This window comes from Peromyscus eremicus, chromosome 3 (assembly GCF_949786415.1).
Source record: "Peromyscus eremicus chromosome 3, PerEre_H2_v1, whole genome shotgun sequence".
Lineage (NCBI taxonomy): Eukaryota > Metazoa > Chordata > Mammalia > Rodentia > Cricetidae > Peromyscus > Peromyscus eremicus.
In genome coordinates this window covers 143,187,531-143,206,551 of record NC_081418.1, presented here as the reverse complement: position 1 = coordinate 143,206,551, position 19,021 = coordinate 143,187,531, and the positions used below count along the sequence as shown (strand labels likewise).

At 46.8% G+C, this 19,021-nt stretch overlaps 1 protein-coding gene across 1 annotated transcript in view; it reads right to left on the bottom strand.

The window, feature by feature from the left end:
- Fam234b (family with sequence similarity 234 member B) overlaps window positions 1–19,021 on the bottom strand; it is a 49,724-nt gene that overhangs the window by 18,785 nt on the left and 11,918 nt on the right. Inside the window, exons 2-5 of the mRNA XM_059258710.1 lie at window positions 12,346–12,744; window positions 10,036–10,134; window positions 5,066–5,257; window positions 3,441–3,571 (exon numbers count right to left, since the gene is read on the bottom strand). Coding sequence (XP_059114693.1) covers window positions 3,441–3,571; window positions 5,066–5,257; window positions 10,036–10,134; window positions 12,346–12,744 — 821 coding nt within the window. The remainder of the gene's footprint in view (window positions 1–3,440; window positions 3,572–5,065; window positions 5,258–10,035; window positions 10,135–12,345; window positions 12,745–19,021) is intronic.

Below are 19,021 nucleotides of genomic sequence, written 5' to 3'. Positions count from 1 at the left end.
TTCTCAGGTCCCTTCTCCCGAACATTCTAGACCAGACCAGTCCCCACACCCCAAAGCAGGTCCTTCTGCCAAGTTCAGCTCATACTCCACCCAGACCTATGAATTCCACCACTCTAAGTCACAGCCCTAAATATATTCCCTCCCTTGTGTCTGCGGCTCAAATGGCTCCCCACACTGCCTGTAATCAACACAGAGGTCAGAAGGAGCCATCGGGGATGCGCAGGGGCTGTTCTAAACCCATGGCCTCTCTGGGACTAGTCTGTAACTATCACTTCCAGGCAGAATGGAGACTGTTCTATTATTTATACACTACGGCTCGAATGAGTAAATTCCGTGAGGCCCGCTGAGCAATGGGTGGGATAGAGACACAGAGTTAAGAGCAGGTGAGCTGATTCTCCAACAAGGGCCCCGTAGTGTGGAGAGTCCTGAAAGCCTGGCTCACTGCCCCTCAATACCACTGGGCCTAAGACGCAGATGAGGCATTAAGACTAAGATTTCTGCTAGTCACGGTGGTGGACACCTGAAATCCCAGCACTAGGGAAGCAGAGACAAGAAGGTGGAGACTGCCCAAGTTTAAGGTAAGCCTGAGCTACACAGTGATTCTGTCCCCAGAAGTCTCAAACAAAAGAACCAGCTCTCCAAATGTGCTGATGCTGTACCCATGTGTGGTGACTTGCTGGGCTGTGAGAACTTGGTTCCATCAAAAGGGGGTTTCCCATGCTTTCTCCAGCTTTCAGGAAATCACCTCCTACCGTGGGAATAATGGATTTCCCCTTCTAGTCATAGTGGCTAGGATAAAAAGTTTAAAAACATCACGTGAATAATTCCTGGATCCTTGGTTTAGGATAATCTAAAGACCAAAGTAGCTAGCTCAAGAAAACTAACAAAAAGTACTCATGGGTGTTTCTTTTGTGTGTGTGTGTGTATAAATAAATAAATATATATATATATATATTTAGCCCACAAGGTCTTTTATTTTAAATATAAAAGAGGCAGACATGATGGTGCACACCTTTAATCCCAGCAGTCTGGAGGCAGAGGCTGACAGATCTCTGAGTCTGAGGCTAATTAGTCTATATCATGAGTTCCAGGGCTACATAAGGAGACCCTGTTTCAAAAATAAAAATAAAATAGACTGAGCCAGTAAAACTCACTTTTAAATTAAGATGGGCTGGATCAGCAAGATGGCCCAGAGGTAAAGGCACTTGTCACCAAGTCTGAGAAACCAATCCCTGGGATCTGCATGGTGGAAGGGGAGATGCTGGTTCTGACAAGGCAACCCAGATCTCCACATGCACACTGTGGCTGGTACATGCACATGCTCACGTGCGTGCGTGTGTACACACACACACACACACACACACACACACACACACACTGAGTAAATTAGTAAATAAAGTAGTAAAATGAGACAAAATAACCACACTTACCACAAACTCTTTGCCTCTAAAACATGGCTTACAAATAAAATTTTAAATGGATGGGCTGAAGAGATGGCTCAGCAGTTAAGAGCCCTTGCTGCTCTGGCAGAGGACTAGAATTTGGTTCCCAGCACCCATATGTCGGCTCATAACCATCTGTGACTCCAGGCACGGGGGATCTGATGCCTTCTTCTGACTTCCAAGGGCGCCAGGCATACATATGGTACACAGATGCAGGCCAGACATCCATATATACAGTAAAATAAATATAGCTTTTTAAAATTTTTAAATTGAAGGCCAGGCACGGTGGTCCTCTTTTCTTTAACCCCAGCACTGTGGGAGGCAGAGGCGGGCAAATCTCTGTGAGTTTGAGGCCAGCCAGTGTTACACAGTGAGATCCTGTCTCAAAAACAAACAAAAGTTTTCATTGAGATAAGCGCTCATTAATCTAATCTTTCATCTGACTAGGGAAAAGGTCTGTTGTGTATGTGTACAGAGCAACTGTTTCACATCGCATACGCTCGGCTTAGGAGGCCACTGGGCTAGAGTCAAAGTTTGTCTTTCTAGAGGGAGGAGGGAGGAACTGAGACATGGCATTACTGTGGAGCACGAGACAGACTAGAACTTACTAAGTAGACCAAGCTGTCCTCACATTTACAGCAATCCTCCTGCCTCGGCTTCCAAGTGCTGGGGTTATAGGCATAAACTACCACATCCACACTGAAAGTCTGTCTCGTCCAGCACCTTCCTTTGGTCATTGATGAATCAGAGAGGTTTTTGGTCTGATTTCTTAGACAGGTCTTAATGTATACGCACTCTGACCTGGAACTCTCAATCTCCTTTGTGCTGGGATTACCAAGGTGAATCCCTTGCATATGAGTTTTGTTGTTGTTGCTGTTGTTGTTGAGATGTGGTCTCTTATGTCCCAGGCTGATCTCAAGCTCACTAGTCAAAGATGACCTTGAACTTCTGATTCTTCTGCCTTTATCTCTAGGTGTAGGTATTACCATCACACCTGATCCATGCAGTACAGGGGGCTGTGGGATGTCTTTCTGTATGCTGTGAATATGTGTAGCTCCCGTTGGATAATAAATAAATCTGTTTTGGCCTATGGCAAGAAAGCTTACAGCCAGGTGGGAAATCGAAGCAGAGATACAGGGAGAGGATGGAGTCGGGAGAGATGCCAGCCACTGCCAAAGGAGCAACAAGATGCCAGCAGACTAGTAATGCCACAGCATGTGGCAACATATAGATTAATAGGAATGGGTTAATTTAAGATGAAGGAGCTAGCTAGCAAGAAGCTAAAGCCGTAGATTACAGTTTGTAATTGATATAAGCATCTGAGTAGTTATTTTATAAGCAGCTGTGGAACCTCGGGAGGAAGAGATCCGTCTGGACTGCTGGGCAAGGCAGGACCAGAGAAATCACCAGCTACAACAGGGGATCAAACACGGGCTTCATACATGCTACACCAGCATGCTACCAACTGAGCTATAACCAAAGCCTGCAGCATCCTATGAGCATCCTATCAACCCAACCCACTGTTTTACAGTTGAAGTCAATTTTAAATGCATACAATATAGTAAAACTAATATTACATTTATAGAGTAAAAAAATAGGCAGTTTTCTATGGACTTAATTTGTTAGCTCTAATTTCCATAAGCCTTCTACAAGGAGATAGAACTTTCTAGTTTGACATGTGAAGGAACTGCAGCATCATTAGAGTACAGTTTGCCCAAGGCCACAAAGCTTCAGAGTGGTGCAGAAGGAATTTACATAGGCCATCCGCCTCCAGAGCTCTCCCACACCACAGTCCTTGGAACCACAATGGCATCATGGAAAATGAATTTGGAATGCTCTTGGTTCACTTAACCTCACCAAGAGAATCCATTTCAGCCTAAGCCATTACAAAAACAAGGTCCTAGGCAGGACTCACAATAACACCACTCGGACTGAGATCGAGACAGTTGAAAGCATTCTCCATAAGAAATTTAGAACCTTCTGAAATAGACAGCATACCTGCAGTTCTCCAATGGCCAGCACCACCAGGTCTCTGGCACCGTCCCCATCCAGGTCAGGCAGCACCACAACTGGGGCGGCCAAGGTGCCATTGGACAGATGGTTCGGGTTCAGGGTCCACATGACTTTCCCTGGGGAAGGAGAAAGAGGCAGATCACTTCCGCTTTCTGCCCCAGCAAAAGGCAGCCGCAGCGTTCCCCAGCCAGAAAAAGAAAACTCAAAGGGCTGAGCAGGGGACAGCAGCTTCTCTCCCTTTCCCCTTTAGCTTCGTCTGAGGACAAAGGGAGCAGGAAGTGGGATTCGAGATCCTCGAGCGTCTGGCCACACTTCCATGCAACAACCCCACGTCTGAATTTTAATTTATTGTTTTATGTATGTGACTTGTTTTGACTGCATGTATATCTATGCACTACATATATGCTGATTCCCAGGAAGGTCAGAAGAGGGCATCAGAATCCCTGGAACTGGAGTTACAGCTTGTTGTGAGCCACCCTGTGCTGCTAGGACCTGGGTCCTCTATAAGAGCAGCCCAGTGCTCTTTACCACTGAGCCATCCCTCCAGTCCCACACATCTGTATTTTGTATAGCAAATAGAGACATGTACGTCTCCCTGGCAAGTAGGAGCTCATTCCACTAAGGTTGAAGAATTTGTCTGTCACAGGGCATTGCAGCCACTAAGGAGCCCACACCAGAGAAATTGCAGAAGGCTTTCAAGGACTTCAGTCCTGAGCTAAGGGAGTATGTGTCTTTTTTTTTTTTTTTTTAATATAGGAGTTTATATAACCCAAGCTAGCCTTGATGTCCTTGACCTTCTGATCCTATTTCTACCTCTTAAATGAGTGCTGAGCTCACAGGGCTACACTATGATGCCCCGTTTATGTGGTGCTGGAAATCAAAACAGGGGCTTTGTGCATGCTAAGGAATCACTCTACCGAGAATATATATACAAATTTCCCCCACTCAGGGGTACCCCATTAGCCAAGCATGTCACACCTGTAATCCCAGCACTTGGGAGGCTGGGGCAGGGGGATCTAATGAATTCAAGGTCTGGGGTACAGTGTAAAACCATGTCTCAAAAAGGAGGGGCAAAAATAAAGCACCCCACTATGGCACTTGATGTGGGAAAGATGTCAGCTTCTCTTGAGCTTACGGCCCCTGTGACAAGCATATTGTAAGGAGACATCTTTATCATTCTAGACTCATTTCCATCGCTTCCGTCCTGTTGACCTAAGAAGGAAAAGAAGCTAAAAGGCCATATCACCAGCCTCCCCAAGCCTAGCTCTTTCCCCTAGTATCCAGTCAGTATGCAGGTTCACACATGGACCCACAAAATTCAAAGAGGAGGTGACACTTCCCTGCCTGTTGCCCAAAGAACAGAGCAGAGAGACTATTCACAATCCAAGCCTCCCCACCCCCAGGCTCTTCTGTCTGGGGGAAGAGCTTATCACCAAACTGGTTGCAACAAGAGTCTACTATCTGCCCAAGCCCCTTATCTCGTTTCCTTAATAATCACCTCTGAACCAGGGCAGCAAAGCAGCTTCCAGCCCGTCCGAGGACAAACCTCCCCTGCAGGCTGTTTAAATACAAACCCGAGGCTCCCAGAGGCAAGCTCAAGACCACTCTACCTGACGTCGCATTGAATGCGCTGAGCATCTTGCGTGTCCCTGTCACGAGGCAGATGGTTTTGGCCATGCTTCCCGGCATCAGATCCAAGCATGTGACATCTTGAGCCTCCTCTGGGAGCGGACTGGACCACAGTGTGCTGCCATTCATCCCCGAGAGGCACACAAGATCTGCAGTTGGTTGTGAGCCACCACCTAAAGGCAGGTAGGAGAGATGAGGAAGGGGCAGAAGAGATGAGCGGCAGGCACCGGCAAGACACTTGAAAACCCAAAGCGAACCGTGCGTGGTGAAGCAGCAGCTCACACGTGTGTGCTTAGCTCCCTCCTGTGTTTCTGACAAGGCGTGAACACAGAACTTGTCATCTCTCCTACCTCACACCTCGTGTAGGACAAGTGTAAGAGCAGCCGCTGTGGGCTCCTCTGCACGGCCTCACCATGTCTCCATCTTGGCACCTTTCCCAACACATCTGTTCACCTGTCAGCCGCCTGAGCCCACACTAGACAGTGACATCCTTGAAGACAGACACTAATTTCTGATTTCTCAGCACATCATAGGATGCCTGCAACACAAAGCAGCCAGTTGTTTGCTGAGCAAAGGACAGGGTAAGGCCAGCAAAAGGGTAGGTAAAGTCGTCTCCTGCCGAGCCTGATGGCCTGAGTTCAGGCCCCAGTCCCCAGCACTATTCCAGCATTCCCACATGGTACAACTTGTCCTACAACTTGTCCTCTGGCCTCCACACACACAATAAATAAAAGACAGAACACTGAGTAGTAGTTGCTGAGGGAGAAACAAAACAGCCACTCAGGAGGGAAGGGAATGTTCAGGAACACAGAGGCTGACCTAGATAGAATCCATGCAGAGCAGGGAGTAAATCCCAAGCCCCGTCACCAGCAGCAAACACTGCTCCGGGAGCAGAATAGGGTGTTTTCAGGAACTGCCTGAAGGTTAGAGTAGCAGGCAGCGAGGAGGCCTGGCTGCCTGCAGCTCTCTGGTTGGCTCCTAGGCAGGAAAAGAACACTTGGACACTTGGGGCGACAAGACCCAGGGCCAAGGAGTCAGAACCACAGCAGCTAAGGCCGGGACTTAAGGACAGTTCTACTTCCTGATAGCGTTGCTTTCTCTCTCAGGAACGCACAACTTGACTCATTTCCCACTTTCTACTTTCAGCCACCGTCAGTGACAAAGCTTCAGTCCTCCTGTTCCTAGGCAGTGCTAACGAAACAATACAGCCTCAAACAGGAAACAGGGTGTGGCTCGCCATGTCCGACCTCCTGCCAGAGGTAGTAATCGGTATTACCCTCTAGACTTTACCAGTCTAGTCCTGTGCTCTTCCTCCTGCTTAAGAAACCCACTGATTCATAGTTCATATTTTTCCACTAGTTTGGCTATTTGTCCCTGTGATTTTTCCAATCATGGTCTCCATATCTCTTGCTTACATGATCCCTCCTCTCTCTCACCTATTGGACTCCTGGAGCTCCACCTGGGGCCTGGCCGTGGATCTCTGCATCTGCTTCCACCAATCACTGGGTGAGAGTTCTATCATGACAGTTAGGGTGTTTGGCCATCTGATCACCAGAGTAGGTCAGTTTGGGCTTTCTCTCGACCATTGCCAGTAGTCTATTGTGGAGTTATCTTTGTGGATTTCTGGGGACCTCTCTAGCACTCTGCTTCTTCCTATTCCCATGAGGAGCCCCCATGGAACTGGATCAGGCCCTCTGGATAAGTGAGACAGTTGATTAGATTGAACTATCTAGGAGGCCCCCAGGCAGTGGGACCGGGACCTGTCCTTAGTGCATGAGCTGGCTTTTTGGAACCTAGGGCCTATGCTGAGACATTTTTCTCAGCCTTGGTGTAGGGAGGAGGGGACTGGACCTGCCTCAACTGAACCTACCAGGCTGAGCTGAATCCCCAGGGGAGACCTTGCCTTGGAAGAGGTGGGAATGGGGGGTGAATTAGGGGGGAAGGCTGGGGGAGTGGGAGGAGGGAGGACAGGGGAATCCGTGGCTGATATGTAAAATTAAATTAATTACAAAATAATAATAATAACAATAATAAAGAACCCCATTGAGTCTAGAGTCACTCTCTGACTCATGTTTCTTTCTTGGTAGAGTGAAGGATTGCACGCCCCCCCCCTCCCATGACACTGCAGCTCCTTCAGGGAAGAACCATGGCTCCTACTGATGAGCTCTCTAATCAGCACAACCCGGGAGAGGGCGAACAGTGCCTGCTGTAGCCAATGCATGTTTGTTGGATGAATCATGAGCAACTAGTTCTATCCCTCTCTTTCCAGTGGCACAAAGCATTGTGGGTTTATAGGTACATCCATAAAGCGAGAGGGTTGAGGATATGAACTACAGAACCTGATTCTTGGAGCTGAACTTCAAGTCTACCTTTTACCAGATGTGGAACTCTAAAATGTTTCCTTAGCCTTAGTGTATCTCAGTTTCCTCATCTGGAAAAGGGGACAATAATATTAGCTTACTTGGTAGGGTTGTATCGAGGAGCAAATTCATTCAATGTGCTGTGTGTCTACAGCAGGGCTCAGCACACAGGAAGTAGCTAGTGATGGTCACTGTAGTGGTTTGAATGAGAAATGTCCCCAACAGGTTCAGGTGTTTGAACGGTTGGTCCCTAGTTGGTGGCACCATTTGAGGACATTATGGAACCTTTGAGACGTGAAGCCTTGCTGGAGGAAGTATGTCACCAGGGGAGGGAGGGCTCTGAGAGCTCAATGCCAAATTAACTCTTTTGTAAATTGCTTTTGGGCATGCTGTTTGTCACAGGAAAAAAAGTGACAAAAACAATTACATTCTTACTTTTACAATCTGTGGGCAAACCATGTTTGTCTACATGTGTCCAAACTCTAGTCTGGTCTCTGCATCTTGACAGAAAGCAAAGTAGGCAGAATACCAAATAACTTCAGTATCCTTAACCTTACTTCAAAGGTGAATGAATCACAGACCAGGAAAATGAAATCAAGCTAAGAGCATATGAAAGTCTGCCTAAACCCGGAAGCTTTCTCTGTCACAGAGTCACATCTCTATAGTCAAACATGCTCCCGAAAGGCATTCTTAGTAATATCAGGCAAATGTACAGTGCAGAAATCCTTAAAGCATCCCCAGCCTTCACTCTGGGCCTAAATGATTAAAAAAGCACTTCCCAGGATTTCTTCACCCTCTGGGTAGGGTTCTTGTATCAGCTGGTATGCTACAGCCATTGCCAATTTAGTAGATATTGCAGGTAAACTAGGACCCTGTGGAACCATCATGGAAATGAGGCATTTTTGCTTGTTTTTTGGTTGTTCTGTGTAACAGAGTCCCAGAAACAGCACGCTTAGCTAGTGTAAGCTATGGAGGCTTTAATAAGGAGACCAGTGACAAAGATGTGTCAGGGTGGAGGACCCCACTAGTGGTAGGATAGCCCCTCAGAGCTGTTAATGCCCCCAGGGACAAAGGAGGAAGAGATTACTGAATCCAGAAAGTTCTCTAAGAGGGCCAGCTTGCCACCAGCTATGACAGTGGTCAAGCTTGTTGCCATCCTGCTCTAATCCAGCTGTGAGGAAGCCAGGGCAGGAAGTCCCTCCTCACTCTCACTCCCAGCCAGCCAGGGAGCCTATAAATATCCTCCAATTGTCTAGCCTTCCCAGGGAGGGCAAACCTGGAGAATTAAACTGAGAGGGGAAAGGAAAGCCACCTGCCCAAACATCTGTGTGCAAAGGTGTACAAGTCATGACCAACCCCGCCAGGATTGTGAGGGCAGGGTAGACTCAACGCTCACTGTAATCTAGCGGGTAGTGGAAAACTGGCTGAGGAGGTAGCTCCGATGGTAAAGTGCTTTCTACACAAGCAAGAAAGCCTGAGTTCAATTCCCAGAACCCACATAAACAAGTCTGGCGAGGTGGCACTCTTTTGGAATCACAATGCCAGGTAGCTTCTGAGGATTGCTAGCCAGCTCCAGTGAGAGACACTGTCTCAAAACATAATGTGGATGGTTCCTGAGGAATGACACCTGAGGTAGCTCTGCCCCTCCCCCAACACACACACACACACACACACACACACACACACACACACACACACACACACACAGTGGGATATTTAATCACACTGTGAAACCTGAGACTGTGTTAATAAAATCAACCTGGGGGGGGGCGGAGTCAGCATCTAGTTGGCAGTTGGCAGGAATTAGCCATAGAGAGTAGGGAGGAGCCAGGAAGTTGGATAGAGACACACAAGAAGGAGTAGAGAGGGACTTGGATTTTCTTGGTCTTTTTGGTTTGGGATGACTGGAGATGCTCTCTTGCTGGGTCTCTGGCCAAACAGGAAGGTCAGCTGGTTGCTTCTTGGCCTCTCTGAGCTAGCAGGTTTTCACCCCAACATCTGACTCCTGAGTCTTTATTGGTAAATAAAATGATATTTAGTTAGAAACGACATTTGGCAGAAGCTGTAGAGCCAGTGCTGGTGGGACTAGAAATCCCACCAGGCCCTGCCCTGAGCAGAAGGTCACTGACTTCAGGACACAAAGTATCAGTAGGTTCAGATGCAGCCACTAAGCCAATGGAAAAACCACACACACTCACACCTAATTACTAAGGCTGTCATTCCAAGGTATGAGCAAGTCACTTCTCTGAACCAGTGTCTTCATTTGCCTGGGTGACCACTCAAAGTCCCTCCAGCTTCCATTCACCTTAGCTGTCCTAGAATTCAATATGTAGACCAGGCTGGTCTTGAATTCACAGGAACTGGCCTGCCTTCACCTTCTGAGTGCTGGGATAAAAGGGGTGCACATGCACCACCATTCTGGGGCCTGGCTTCTTGAAATGATCTTTATTTACATCAGGAACTTTCTGATGAGGCACATCATGCATGGTGAATTTGTAGTGACCCGCAGACCCTCTAGTGCATCGTCCCTGGGAAGCTGACTATCGGCTGACACCTCCCCCTTGGCAGCCTCCAGAAGATGTATCTCTTACCTCCTTCAGTCCCATTCCTGGTTGTCACAAAGGACAGAAGCACGTCCCGAAGGCCATCTCTATTCACGTCAGCCAACTCCAGGGGAGACAGGTCCCCGCCTGGCGTACACATAATGAAACAAAAAGGGCCTGAGCCAGTTACCACAGACTAGTTCTCTTCTGCCAGGTTAGAAAGAAACAGATGCAGATGAGCCAGCACCCCCTCCCGGCCCAGGTGGACTGTCTGTTCCCAAACAAGACAGCAGAGATATGCATCTCCCCAGGCCTGCCCAGAACCTGGACATCCTATGTAAAGCAAATAGTCAGGTTCTGAAAGGAGGAGACAGAAAAGAGGCTCTGAAAGGAGGGGACGTTAAAGAAGACTGACTGGAGACTACAAGACCTAAGGAATGGTAATGTATGGAATCCCCTGGGGTTCCTGCCCACACTAGACAAGGTATAGTGAAGTACTTGGCAACTCAGAAATGCCACAGGCAAGAGAAGCCCTAAGAAACCTGGTTCCCCTGGCCAGAGGCCCAGGGAGGGTGCAGGCCAGCAAGGCAAATTGATTATAGATAATAACGGCCCCACCCCCACCCACAGCAAAGGCTGTGGAACCTGACTTCTGGAACCTTGCTCTGGCACCATCATGTCACACTCCCTCTCTCCAGAGCCAAGGCCAAAATGGCCATGGGAAGCCAGGGCCATCCCACCTGTGGTGGGGAGGCAGGTTTGGAGCTCCGCCCAGCCCTGTGTGGGGAGCAGAGATGAGGGAGGATCCCCTCCATGTGTCTGAGGAGTGAGAGGATGCCTGCCAGATCTGTAGGGAATTCAGACAAGTGTGGAAACACAAGCTGGTACAACCACTTCAGCAAATAATGTAAAGAACTGTTCAGAAAGAACACACCCATCCTCTGACAGGCAACTTTACTAGGCTTCGGCCTTGGAGAAATTTGCATATAAATAACCCTTTGGAAATGTATAAAAATGTTCTTAGAATCACTTATTTTTAAAAAAGATTGGAAATCATTTAACTGTTCATCAACAGTAGAATAGATAAATAAATCTCAGGGTATTCTTAACATGGGAAATTAGACATTGGTTAAAATAAATAGATTCTAGCTACAGTGCATCAGTACAGATTAGTCTCAGAAATGTCTCTTTAAAAATGATGTGCAGTGGTAGAGTGTTTATGTTGTATGCACAAGGCCCTGGCTTCAACCTCCAACACCAAAAAAAAAAAAAAAAAAATTCTCCAAAAGGGTAAAGTCAGTGGCACCGAGTGCTGTAACCCCAAGAACCCCAGGTGGGAGCAAGAAGATCTAGGATTCAACGTCATCTTCAGCTACACACTGAGTTCAAGACTAGCCTGCATCTCAGGGGGGCATCTCAGAAACAAAAAAACATAAACAAAACTTGTACTGACAACCCAGGTGTGGTGGCAACCAGGTGTGGTAGCACCCAGGTATGGTGGCACGGGGCCCCAGCATTCAGAAGGCTGAGGCAGGAAAGTGGAAGGCCAAGGCCAGCCTGGACTTCACAGTAAGATCCTGTCTCCAAAAACCAAAAATGATGTTGAACAAAAGTCACAGGGGATTATGATTACATTTATATAAAATTCAAAGAGACAAAAATTAATGAACATATCAATGTGGCAAAACATTGAGGCAAATTAATAATCAGCACAGATTCAGGAGCAGAATTTTGGGGGGGCAGAAAGGGATATATTCGGGAGACTTGGAGGCCTCGGCCATGTCCCATCCCCTCAGCTGGGTGCTGGACCCACAGCACCACTGTAACCTGGAGCTGCCCTCAGAGAACTCTGGGGAGAGCAGAGCTCAGAGGCACAGCAACCCAGCCTTTAGTTTAGTCTCAAACCTTCACCTCCTGAGCAACCCCATGCACAGCGGGGAAAACCGCATAACACACGTTAATTTTTAAGATTTGGAGGGAAAGCCAGGCACAGTGGTGTGGTGCACAGCCGTGATACCAGCACTCGGGAGGCTGAGGCAGGAGACTGACACAAGCTCAGGAACAATCTGTTTTGCATAGTGAATTCTAAGCCAGTTAGGGTGACGGTGATGAGACACTGTCTCCAAAAAGAAATTAGGCCGGGCATAGTAGTACATGTCCTTAGTCCCAGCACTTGGGAAGTAGAGACAGGCAAGAGCTCTGTGAGTTCAAGACCAGCTTGATCTACATAGTGAATTCCAGGCCAGCCAAGGCTACAGTGAAACTCTGTCTCAAACACAAAAAACGATTTGGAGGAAAACTTGAATGTACTAACATATGAAAATTTACAGGTTTATGTCTTAAAATCCCGCAACTCACCTCCTTGGGAGCCCAGGCGTCGGCTCCAAGTGCTATGCAGGTCTCTGGGAGGACAGGGGATGAGGAAGGCGCAGAGGAGTACCAGGACCATGGAGATCACCAGCGTCAGCAGGAAGACAGACGTGCGCACGTAGGACACCAGGGAAGAGGTGGCCTTCTGCTCCAGACCCCCAAGCGGTTCCGAGGGGAACCCCTCTGGGACGGCTTCTGAAAGGTGCGGCTTTGCCGCCCCAGCCACGTCTGCATCCGAGTCGGGCTCCGGCGGCTCCCCCAGGGCGCTCTTCCCGTTTTTGACCCCTCCGTTCTTCTGCTGCAAGTTAAGCACCAGATCATCTTCGCTCTCGTCGCTGTCGGCCTGGGTGAGGGGGTCGTACTCCCCGAGGTCTGGGCTCTTCTTCCCTGGAAAGACAGAAGGACGGAGTCAGGGAGAGCACGGAAGGAAGGAGCCTCACCAGACCGTGGTGACACGGAAGCAAAATCACAATCACCACTAAAAAACCCCTAGCTTTACATCGTTTACACCTTAGCGGCTTTCTGTATAATTAATTAGCTGTCAGCACAGGAGCCCCCAAGGGAGTCAACTGTTCTAGAATTATTGTCTTTTGGGGTTAAGAAAATTGAAAAGGCTAGGGTAGAAGTGAAATACACCATGTTAACTAAAATAACCCAGGCCTGGTCAGATACATGCTGCATGTTCACCCATGTGAAGGCTAAGATAATTACCTTGAGCGCAGAGGGCCAGGCATAATGGCTCACACCTTTGATCTCAGTGCTCGTTTTAACAGGAGGGCTGCCATGAGTGTGAGGCCAGCCTGGGCTACCAAGCAAGATCCTGCCTCATGGGCTAATGACATGGCTCCATGGGTAAAGGCGCTTCCGGCGAAGCCTGATGACCTGAGTTCAATCCCTAGGGCCCACACAACAGAAGAGATTCACTTCCACAAGTTGTCATCTAACAACATACATACAATTTTTAAATGTAATAATAAAAAAAGACCCTATCTCCAAAAAACATAAAAAGAAGCTGGGGTGTACTTAGTTTCAGGTAAAATGCTTGCTTAGCATGCACAAAGGCCTAGGTTTGATCCCTAGGATAAACCAGGCATGGTGGTGCATGCCTGCTGTCCTAACACTTGGGAAACAGTGCCAGAATCCGAAATTCAAGGTCATCCTTATTGTTGGAGGTTTTTTGCTCTTTTGGGGGGCCCTCCACCCAGCTCCCAAATAATCACACACAGAGGCTTATTCTTACTTACGAATGTCCAGCCTCTGGGCTTTTCCCATTCTCTTACTTCTGTAAATCTTATTCTTACTCCATGGCTTGCTGTGTAGCTGGGTGGCTGGTCCCTGGAGTCCTCCTCCTTTTCTGGCTCCTAGATCTTAGATCCCTCCTTCCAGTTTTTTCCTTCTATATATCCTCTCTGCCACTAGCCCCGCCTATCCTTTCTCCTGCCTTGCTATTGGCCAGTTCTTTACTAGACCATCAAATGTTTTAGACAGGCACAGTAATACAGCTTCATGGAGTTAAACAAATGCAACATAAACAAAAGTAACACACCTTAAAATAACATTCTACTACACATCCTCAGCTTAGTTTAAGGCCAGTTTGTTACATATGAGACTCTGGGTCATTAAAAGGGTGTGTTAAGAGCACTGGCTGCTCTTCAGAAGACCAGGGTTTGATTCCCAGCATCCACAGGGGACTCACAACTGGCTGCAACTCCAGTTTTAGGGGGTCCCCAGCCCTCTTCTGGCCTCCTGGGGCACTAGGCTTGCATTTGGCAAACAGACATACAAATATTCAAAATATCCATACACATAAAATAAATACTTTTTTTTTTTTTTTTTTTTTTTTTTTTTAAAGAGAAGCAAAGAACAGACCGTGGTTACCAGGTTCAGCTAGACAGGAAAATAACTTCCAAAGTTTTGTAGCGCAATCAATAACTATGGTTGTTCCGTGAGGCCCAGGGATGGAACTCAGGTCGTCAGTCTTACTGGCAAGCGCTTTTACTGGCAGAGGCATCTTGCCAGCCCAAACATCTGTTCCTCTTATAAGCTTCTAAATTTGACTGAATATCACTAATGAAGATGGCCACGGCTCTTTTGCTTTTTAAATTTTTTTATTCATTCATGCATGGTGCATGTCATGTATTCATTCATTCATTTGAGGCAGGGACTCACTATGTAACCCAGGTTGTCCTTGAACCTGTGGTGACCCTCCTACCTCAGCAGCCTTCCTGGTGCTGGGATTGCAAGTGTGTACCACCACTGCCAGCTTGAGGCTGTGGCTCTTGAGGAAACTCTCCTTACACCTAAGGTCTGTTCCTGCTTTAGATTTTCTCAGAGCCATGATGCATGATTGTTCCTGGTAAACTTCTAGAACAATTCTCTTCTGTATGCTCTCTCTCACTGGGTGTCTATGGTTTCCCGGTTGTTTCTATGGAAACAAGTTAGCAAGTTGAATACATGTCAGCTGAAGGTGTTTGAGGAAACCTCACTTCTCAGAATTGTCCTGTAATTTGAATATCCTTTAAGAATACCTTTCAGTAAAGGTGTAAAAACTGCTCTTCTGAGCATGCGTCCTAGGAGAGGTGGCAGACTTATGCAAAGCTTGTTCGCACAGTCTGCATCCTGCTTCTACTCAGATTCTGTGTTGACTTTGAGGGGTAAATTATAGAGAGGCTTGGGTGCATCCCCACAGGACTCCTGGCTCTCGGTGCAGTGACCTGTGCCTTCGAGGCAGGCTATGGCTAACAAAAGCTTTCCTCTTGGGAAACCGTCTGGCATGCTGTGACTAATGAGAACTAATGTGAAACCTTGAATTCTGGAGAATTAAAAAGGGAAGCACAGTGCTGCGGCTAGGGCTGAGGAAGCATCCCTGGCACAGGTCTCTGCCTTGCTGACGTCCTTCTGGAAATTACCTCTGTGTCCTAACACACAGAAGGAAGCAGTAAAACAGACAGGGAGGCCAGATGTAGAGGGGAAACCTGGAGGATAAAGCTTAGCATTTGTTTAATAAATGGTTGATTAAACAACATTCCACAGGATCACTCTGCAGCGTTCAGCACTTTCCAAAAACTCAGACTACACTAGGTAATGTGGTAATCGGTTAACTCGAGGTGTCTCTTTGTTTTCATTCTCAAAGTTATTCATTTTGAACAGTGAAGATTGGATTTGGTCTTTTGTTTGTCTTCAAGTTGGGTCTATCTTAAACTGTGCCCTGAGGTTACAGTTGTGTGCCACCATGCTTGGCTTGGAGTTGGCTCTCATTCTCTCTCCCCACCCCTCCTCTCTCATCCCCCCCCCCCCCGTTCTAAGTGTGTGCACACATGTGTAACTGGATGCATTTGTCTATATATGCCCATGTGGAGGCCAGAGGTCATGTCCGGGTATCTTCCTCCATCAATCCTCACATTAGTTTTTGAGGGTATCTTCCTCCATCAATCCTCACATTAGTTTTTGAGGGTATCTTCCTCCATCAATCCTCACATTAGTTTTTGAGACACAGTCTCTCACTAAAACTGAGCTGGCCATTTTGGGCTAGGATGGCTAGCCAGGAAGCCCCCAGGATCCACCTATCTCTGACTCTTAGAACACTGGAGGCAGAGGCAAGAGGATTGAGGATCAACCCCAAACCGAGGCCAGCCTGGTTTACATGTTGAGTTATCAGACTGCATGGTAAGCCTGCGTCTTAAAAGGCAAATAAACAAACATGTTAGGAATACTCCTGACAGGAGCCATTAAGATGGCTCAGCAGGTTAGAACACCGGCTGCTCTTCCAGAGGACCTGGGTTCTACTCCCAGCACCCACATAGTGAATCACAACTGTTTGTAACTCCAGTCCCTGCAGGTCCCATATCCTCTCCTGACTGACCTCCATGGGCACTGCATGCATGTGCTGAACATACGTTCATACAGGCAAACCACCCATGCACATAAAAAAAAATTTTTTAAACAAAAAGAGGCTTGAGAGATAGCTCATCAGTTAAGAGTACTGGCTGCTCTTCCAGAGGACCTGGGTTCAACTCCCAGCAACCATATTGTGAATCACAACTGTCTGTAATTCCAGTTCTAAAGGATCCAATGCCATCTTCTGGCTTCCAAGGGAACCAGACACACGTGGTTCACAGACATACATGCAGACAAAACACCTATACATATAAGATAAACACATAATTGGTGGAGGGTGTCTTTTTTATTGTTGTTGTTTTGGTTTGGTTTTCTTGTTTTGTTTTGGTTTTTGAGACAAGGTTTCTCTGTGTAGTCTGGTTATCCCTGGAACTCAATTTGTAGACCAGGCTAGCCTTGAACTCACAGAGATTCACCTGCTTCTGCCTCCTGAGCACTAGGATTAAAGGTGTGCACCACTACCACCCAGCCTGATAAATAAACAAATTTTAAAAAATCCCTCTGATAACCAAGAAAACATACTAGATCTTGAAATCTCAGGGCTGGGTGAATTTTAAAGTTCATACAATCTCTGTTCCCTTTCACACACAGCAAGCAGTCACTCAGCACACAGCTGAGTGTGGCCAGTGTCAGGAGCCCACTGTCCATCTACCACTTGGAAGGCCAAGGCAGGAGGATTAGGAGCTCAAGGCCAGCCTCAGCTACATAGTGAGTTTACACTAGCCTGGGCTACATGAGGTATTGTCTTATGAAAAAGAAAAGAGTTCAGGTCTTCATGACATAAGACAAGTTTGGCTCTCTTATCAGCTATGTGTGTCCTTCCTTTTCAACTCTATAGGGGCTCAATTACCCTATTTATAAAATATAATAACTATTGTTATATCTCCTGATTGTTATAAGGATTAAGTAAGAAAACATACAAATGGCCCTTCATGCCTGGATTATGGTCATAATCAATTTTGGCTTCTATTATTATTGTCTAAATCTGTTGACAGCCTTTGCCCAGCCTTCTTATCTCCAGGTTAAACTCTTTTATGTCCTTCAACCCATGATCTGAAGGAACAGTTTCAGGTGACCCTTCTCTGGATACAATATGTGCTGTGGGATGTTCTGTATGGCAAATGTGTTGCTAATTAGTCAATAAATAAAACACTGATTGGCTATTGGCTAGGCAGGAAGTGTAGGCAGGACAAGGAGGAGAATAAAGCTGGGAAGTGGAAGGCTGAGAGAGAGAGACACTGCCAGCCGCCACGATGAGAAACAGCATGTGAAGATGCCGGTAAGCCACGAGGCACGTGGCAAGGTATAGATTAATAGAAATGGATTAATTTAAGCTGTAAGAACAGTTAGCAAGAAGCCTGCCATGGTCATACAGTTTGTAAGCAATATAAGTCTCTGTGTTTACTTGGTTGGGTCTAACTGGCTGTGGGACTGGCGGGTGACAGAGATTTGCCCTGACAGTGGGCCAGGCAGGAAAACTCGAGCTACAAATATGACATGCTCACAGTTTTTAAAGTAAGGTTTCTGGAACTTAACACTATGAAAGGGTGTGATCTGACCACAGACGGGACAGAATCACGCCATCATGCTACAGATGGTTTATTGACTCAGTTAATATTGGTAGCTCTTGGTAGCCTCATCACACACCAATCCTCCTAAAACTTCCTAGGATTCTGAACTGCGCTCAGGCCACCCTATGGCCTTACCACTGGATCTTAAGCACCAAGTGAAAAATTTAGAAGCAGCATCTACCTCAATCAATCTTGTCAATCTTTGCCTCCCCAAATTCCCAAAGAAGTGAAACTGTCAAACTAACAAAATACCAGCTAACAGAACAACTGAAGGCAATTCACTTTTACCATGATTACGCTGTGACAGGAAGGAAGGGGCCCTGGCGAGATACGCTACAGAAATGCAGACAATTTTAGTGAATCTATGAAGAATAATTAATGGATGTTCTTGTATAGGAATACACACTTCTAATAGTCACAGGAGGTATTTCTGTCATAATTCCCTTCCTTAAATCCAGGAGAGGAGGGAGGCAGAGGAGGAGGAGGAGGAGGAAGAGAGGGAGGGGGAAGGGAGAGGAAGGAGAAAACAGCACACTCCCAATAGGAACAATTGCTGCACATTCGTGAAACTCTATCTCCCTGAGGAAACACAGTAGAAGTAGATACATGTATCAGTACTTGAACAAGGAAGAGAGCCCACAGAATTGATAGTGATGACCATACTGTGATAATTGAAAATGTTGCCGGGTGGTGGTGCACATCTTTAACCCCAACACTTGGGAGACAGAGACAGGCAGATCTCTGTGGGTTCAAGGGCAGCCTGGTCTACACAGCGAGTTCTAGGACAGCCAGAGCTACAAACAGAAACCCTGTCTCAGAAAAAAAAAAAAAAAAAAGAACTAAAATGTCTTGACTGACTACCATCCAAACTGATCAAAAGTGTCTTAATTCATCAAATCCTCATGATGACCCCATTAGAGGTCTAATCCCTATTTTATCAACAAAAGAATTAAAAAACAGAGGTCATTTCCCTACAACCAAGAACCTACTGAGAACCAAAGCCCAGATTCAAATCCAGGCATCTAAGCATAAAACCCACTTGTTGACCTGGTAAGACACTTCTTCCTTATCTCATGAATATGTAACTCAACTAATAATTTCACGCCTGAAAAAATAAAGTCTAGGGTCACAGGAACACCCACGAACAGAAAGCAGAAGTATGAAAACAATCTCTACAGAAGCAAGCTGTCTAGTTG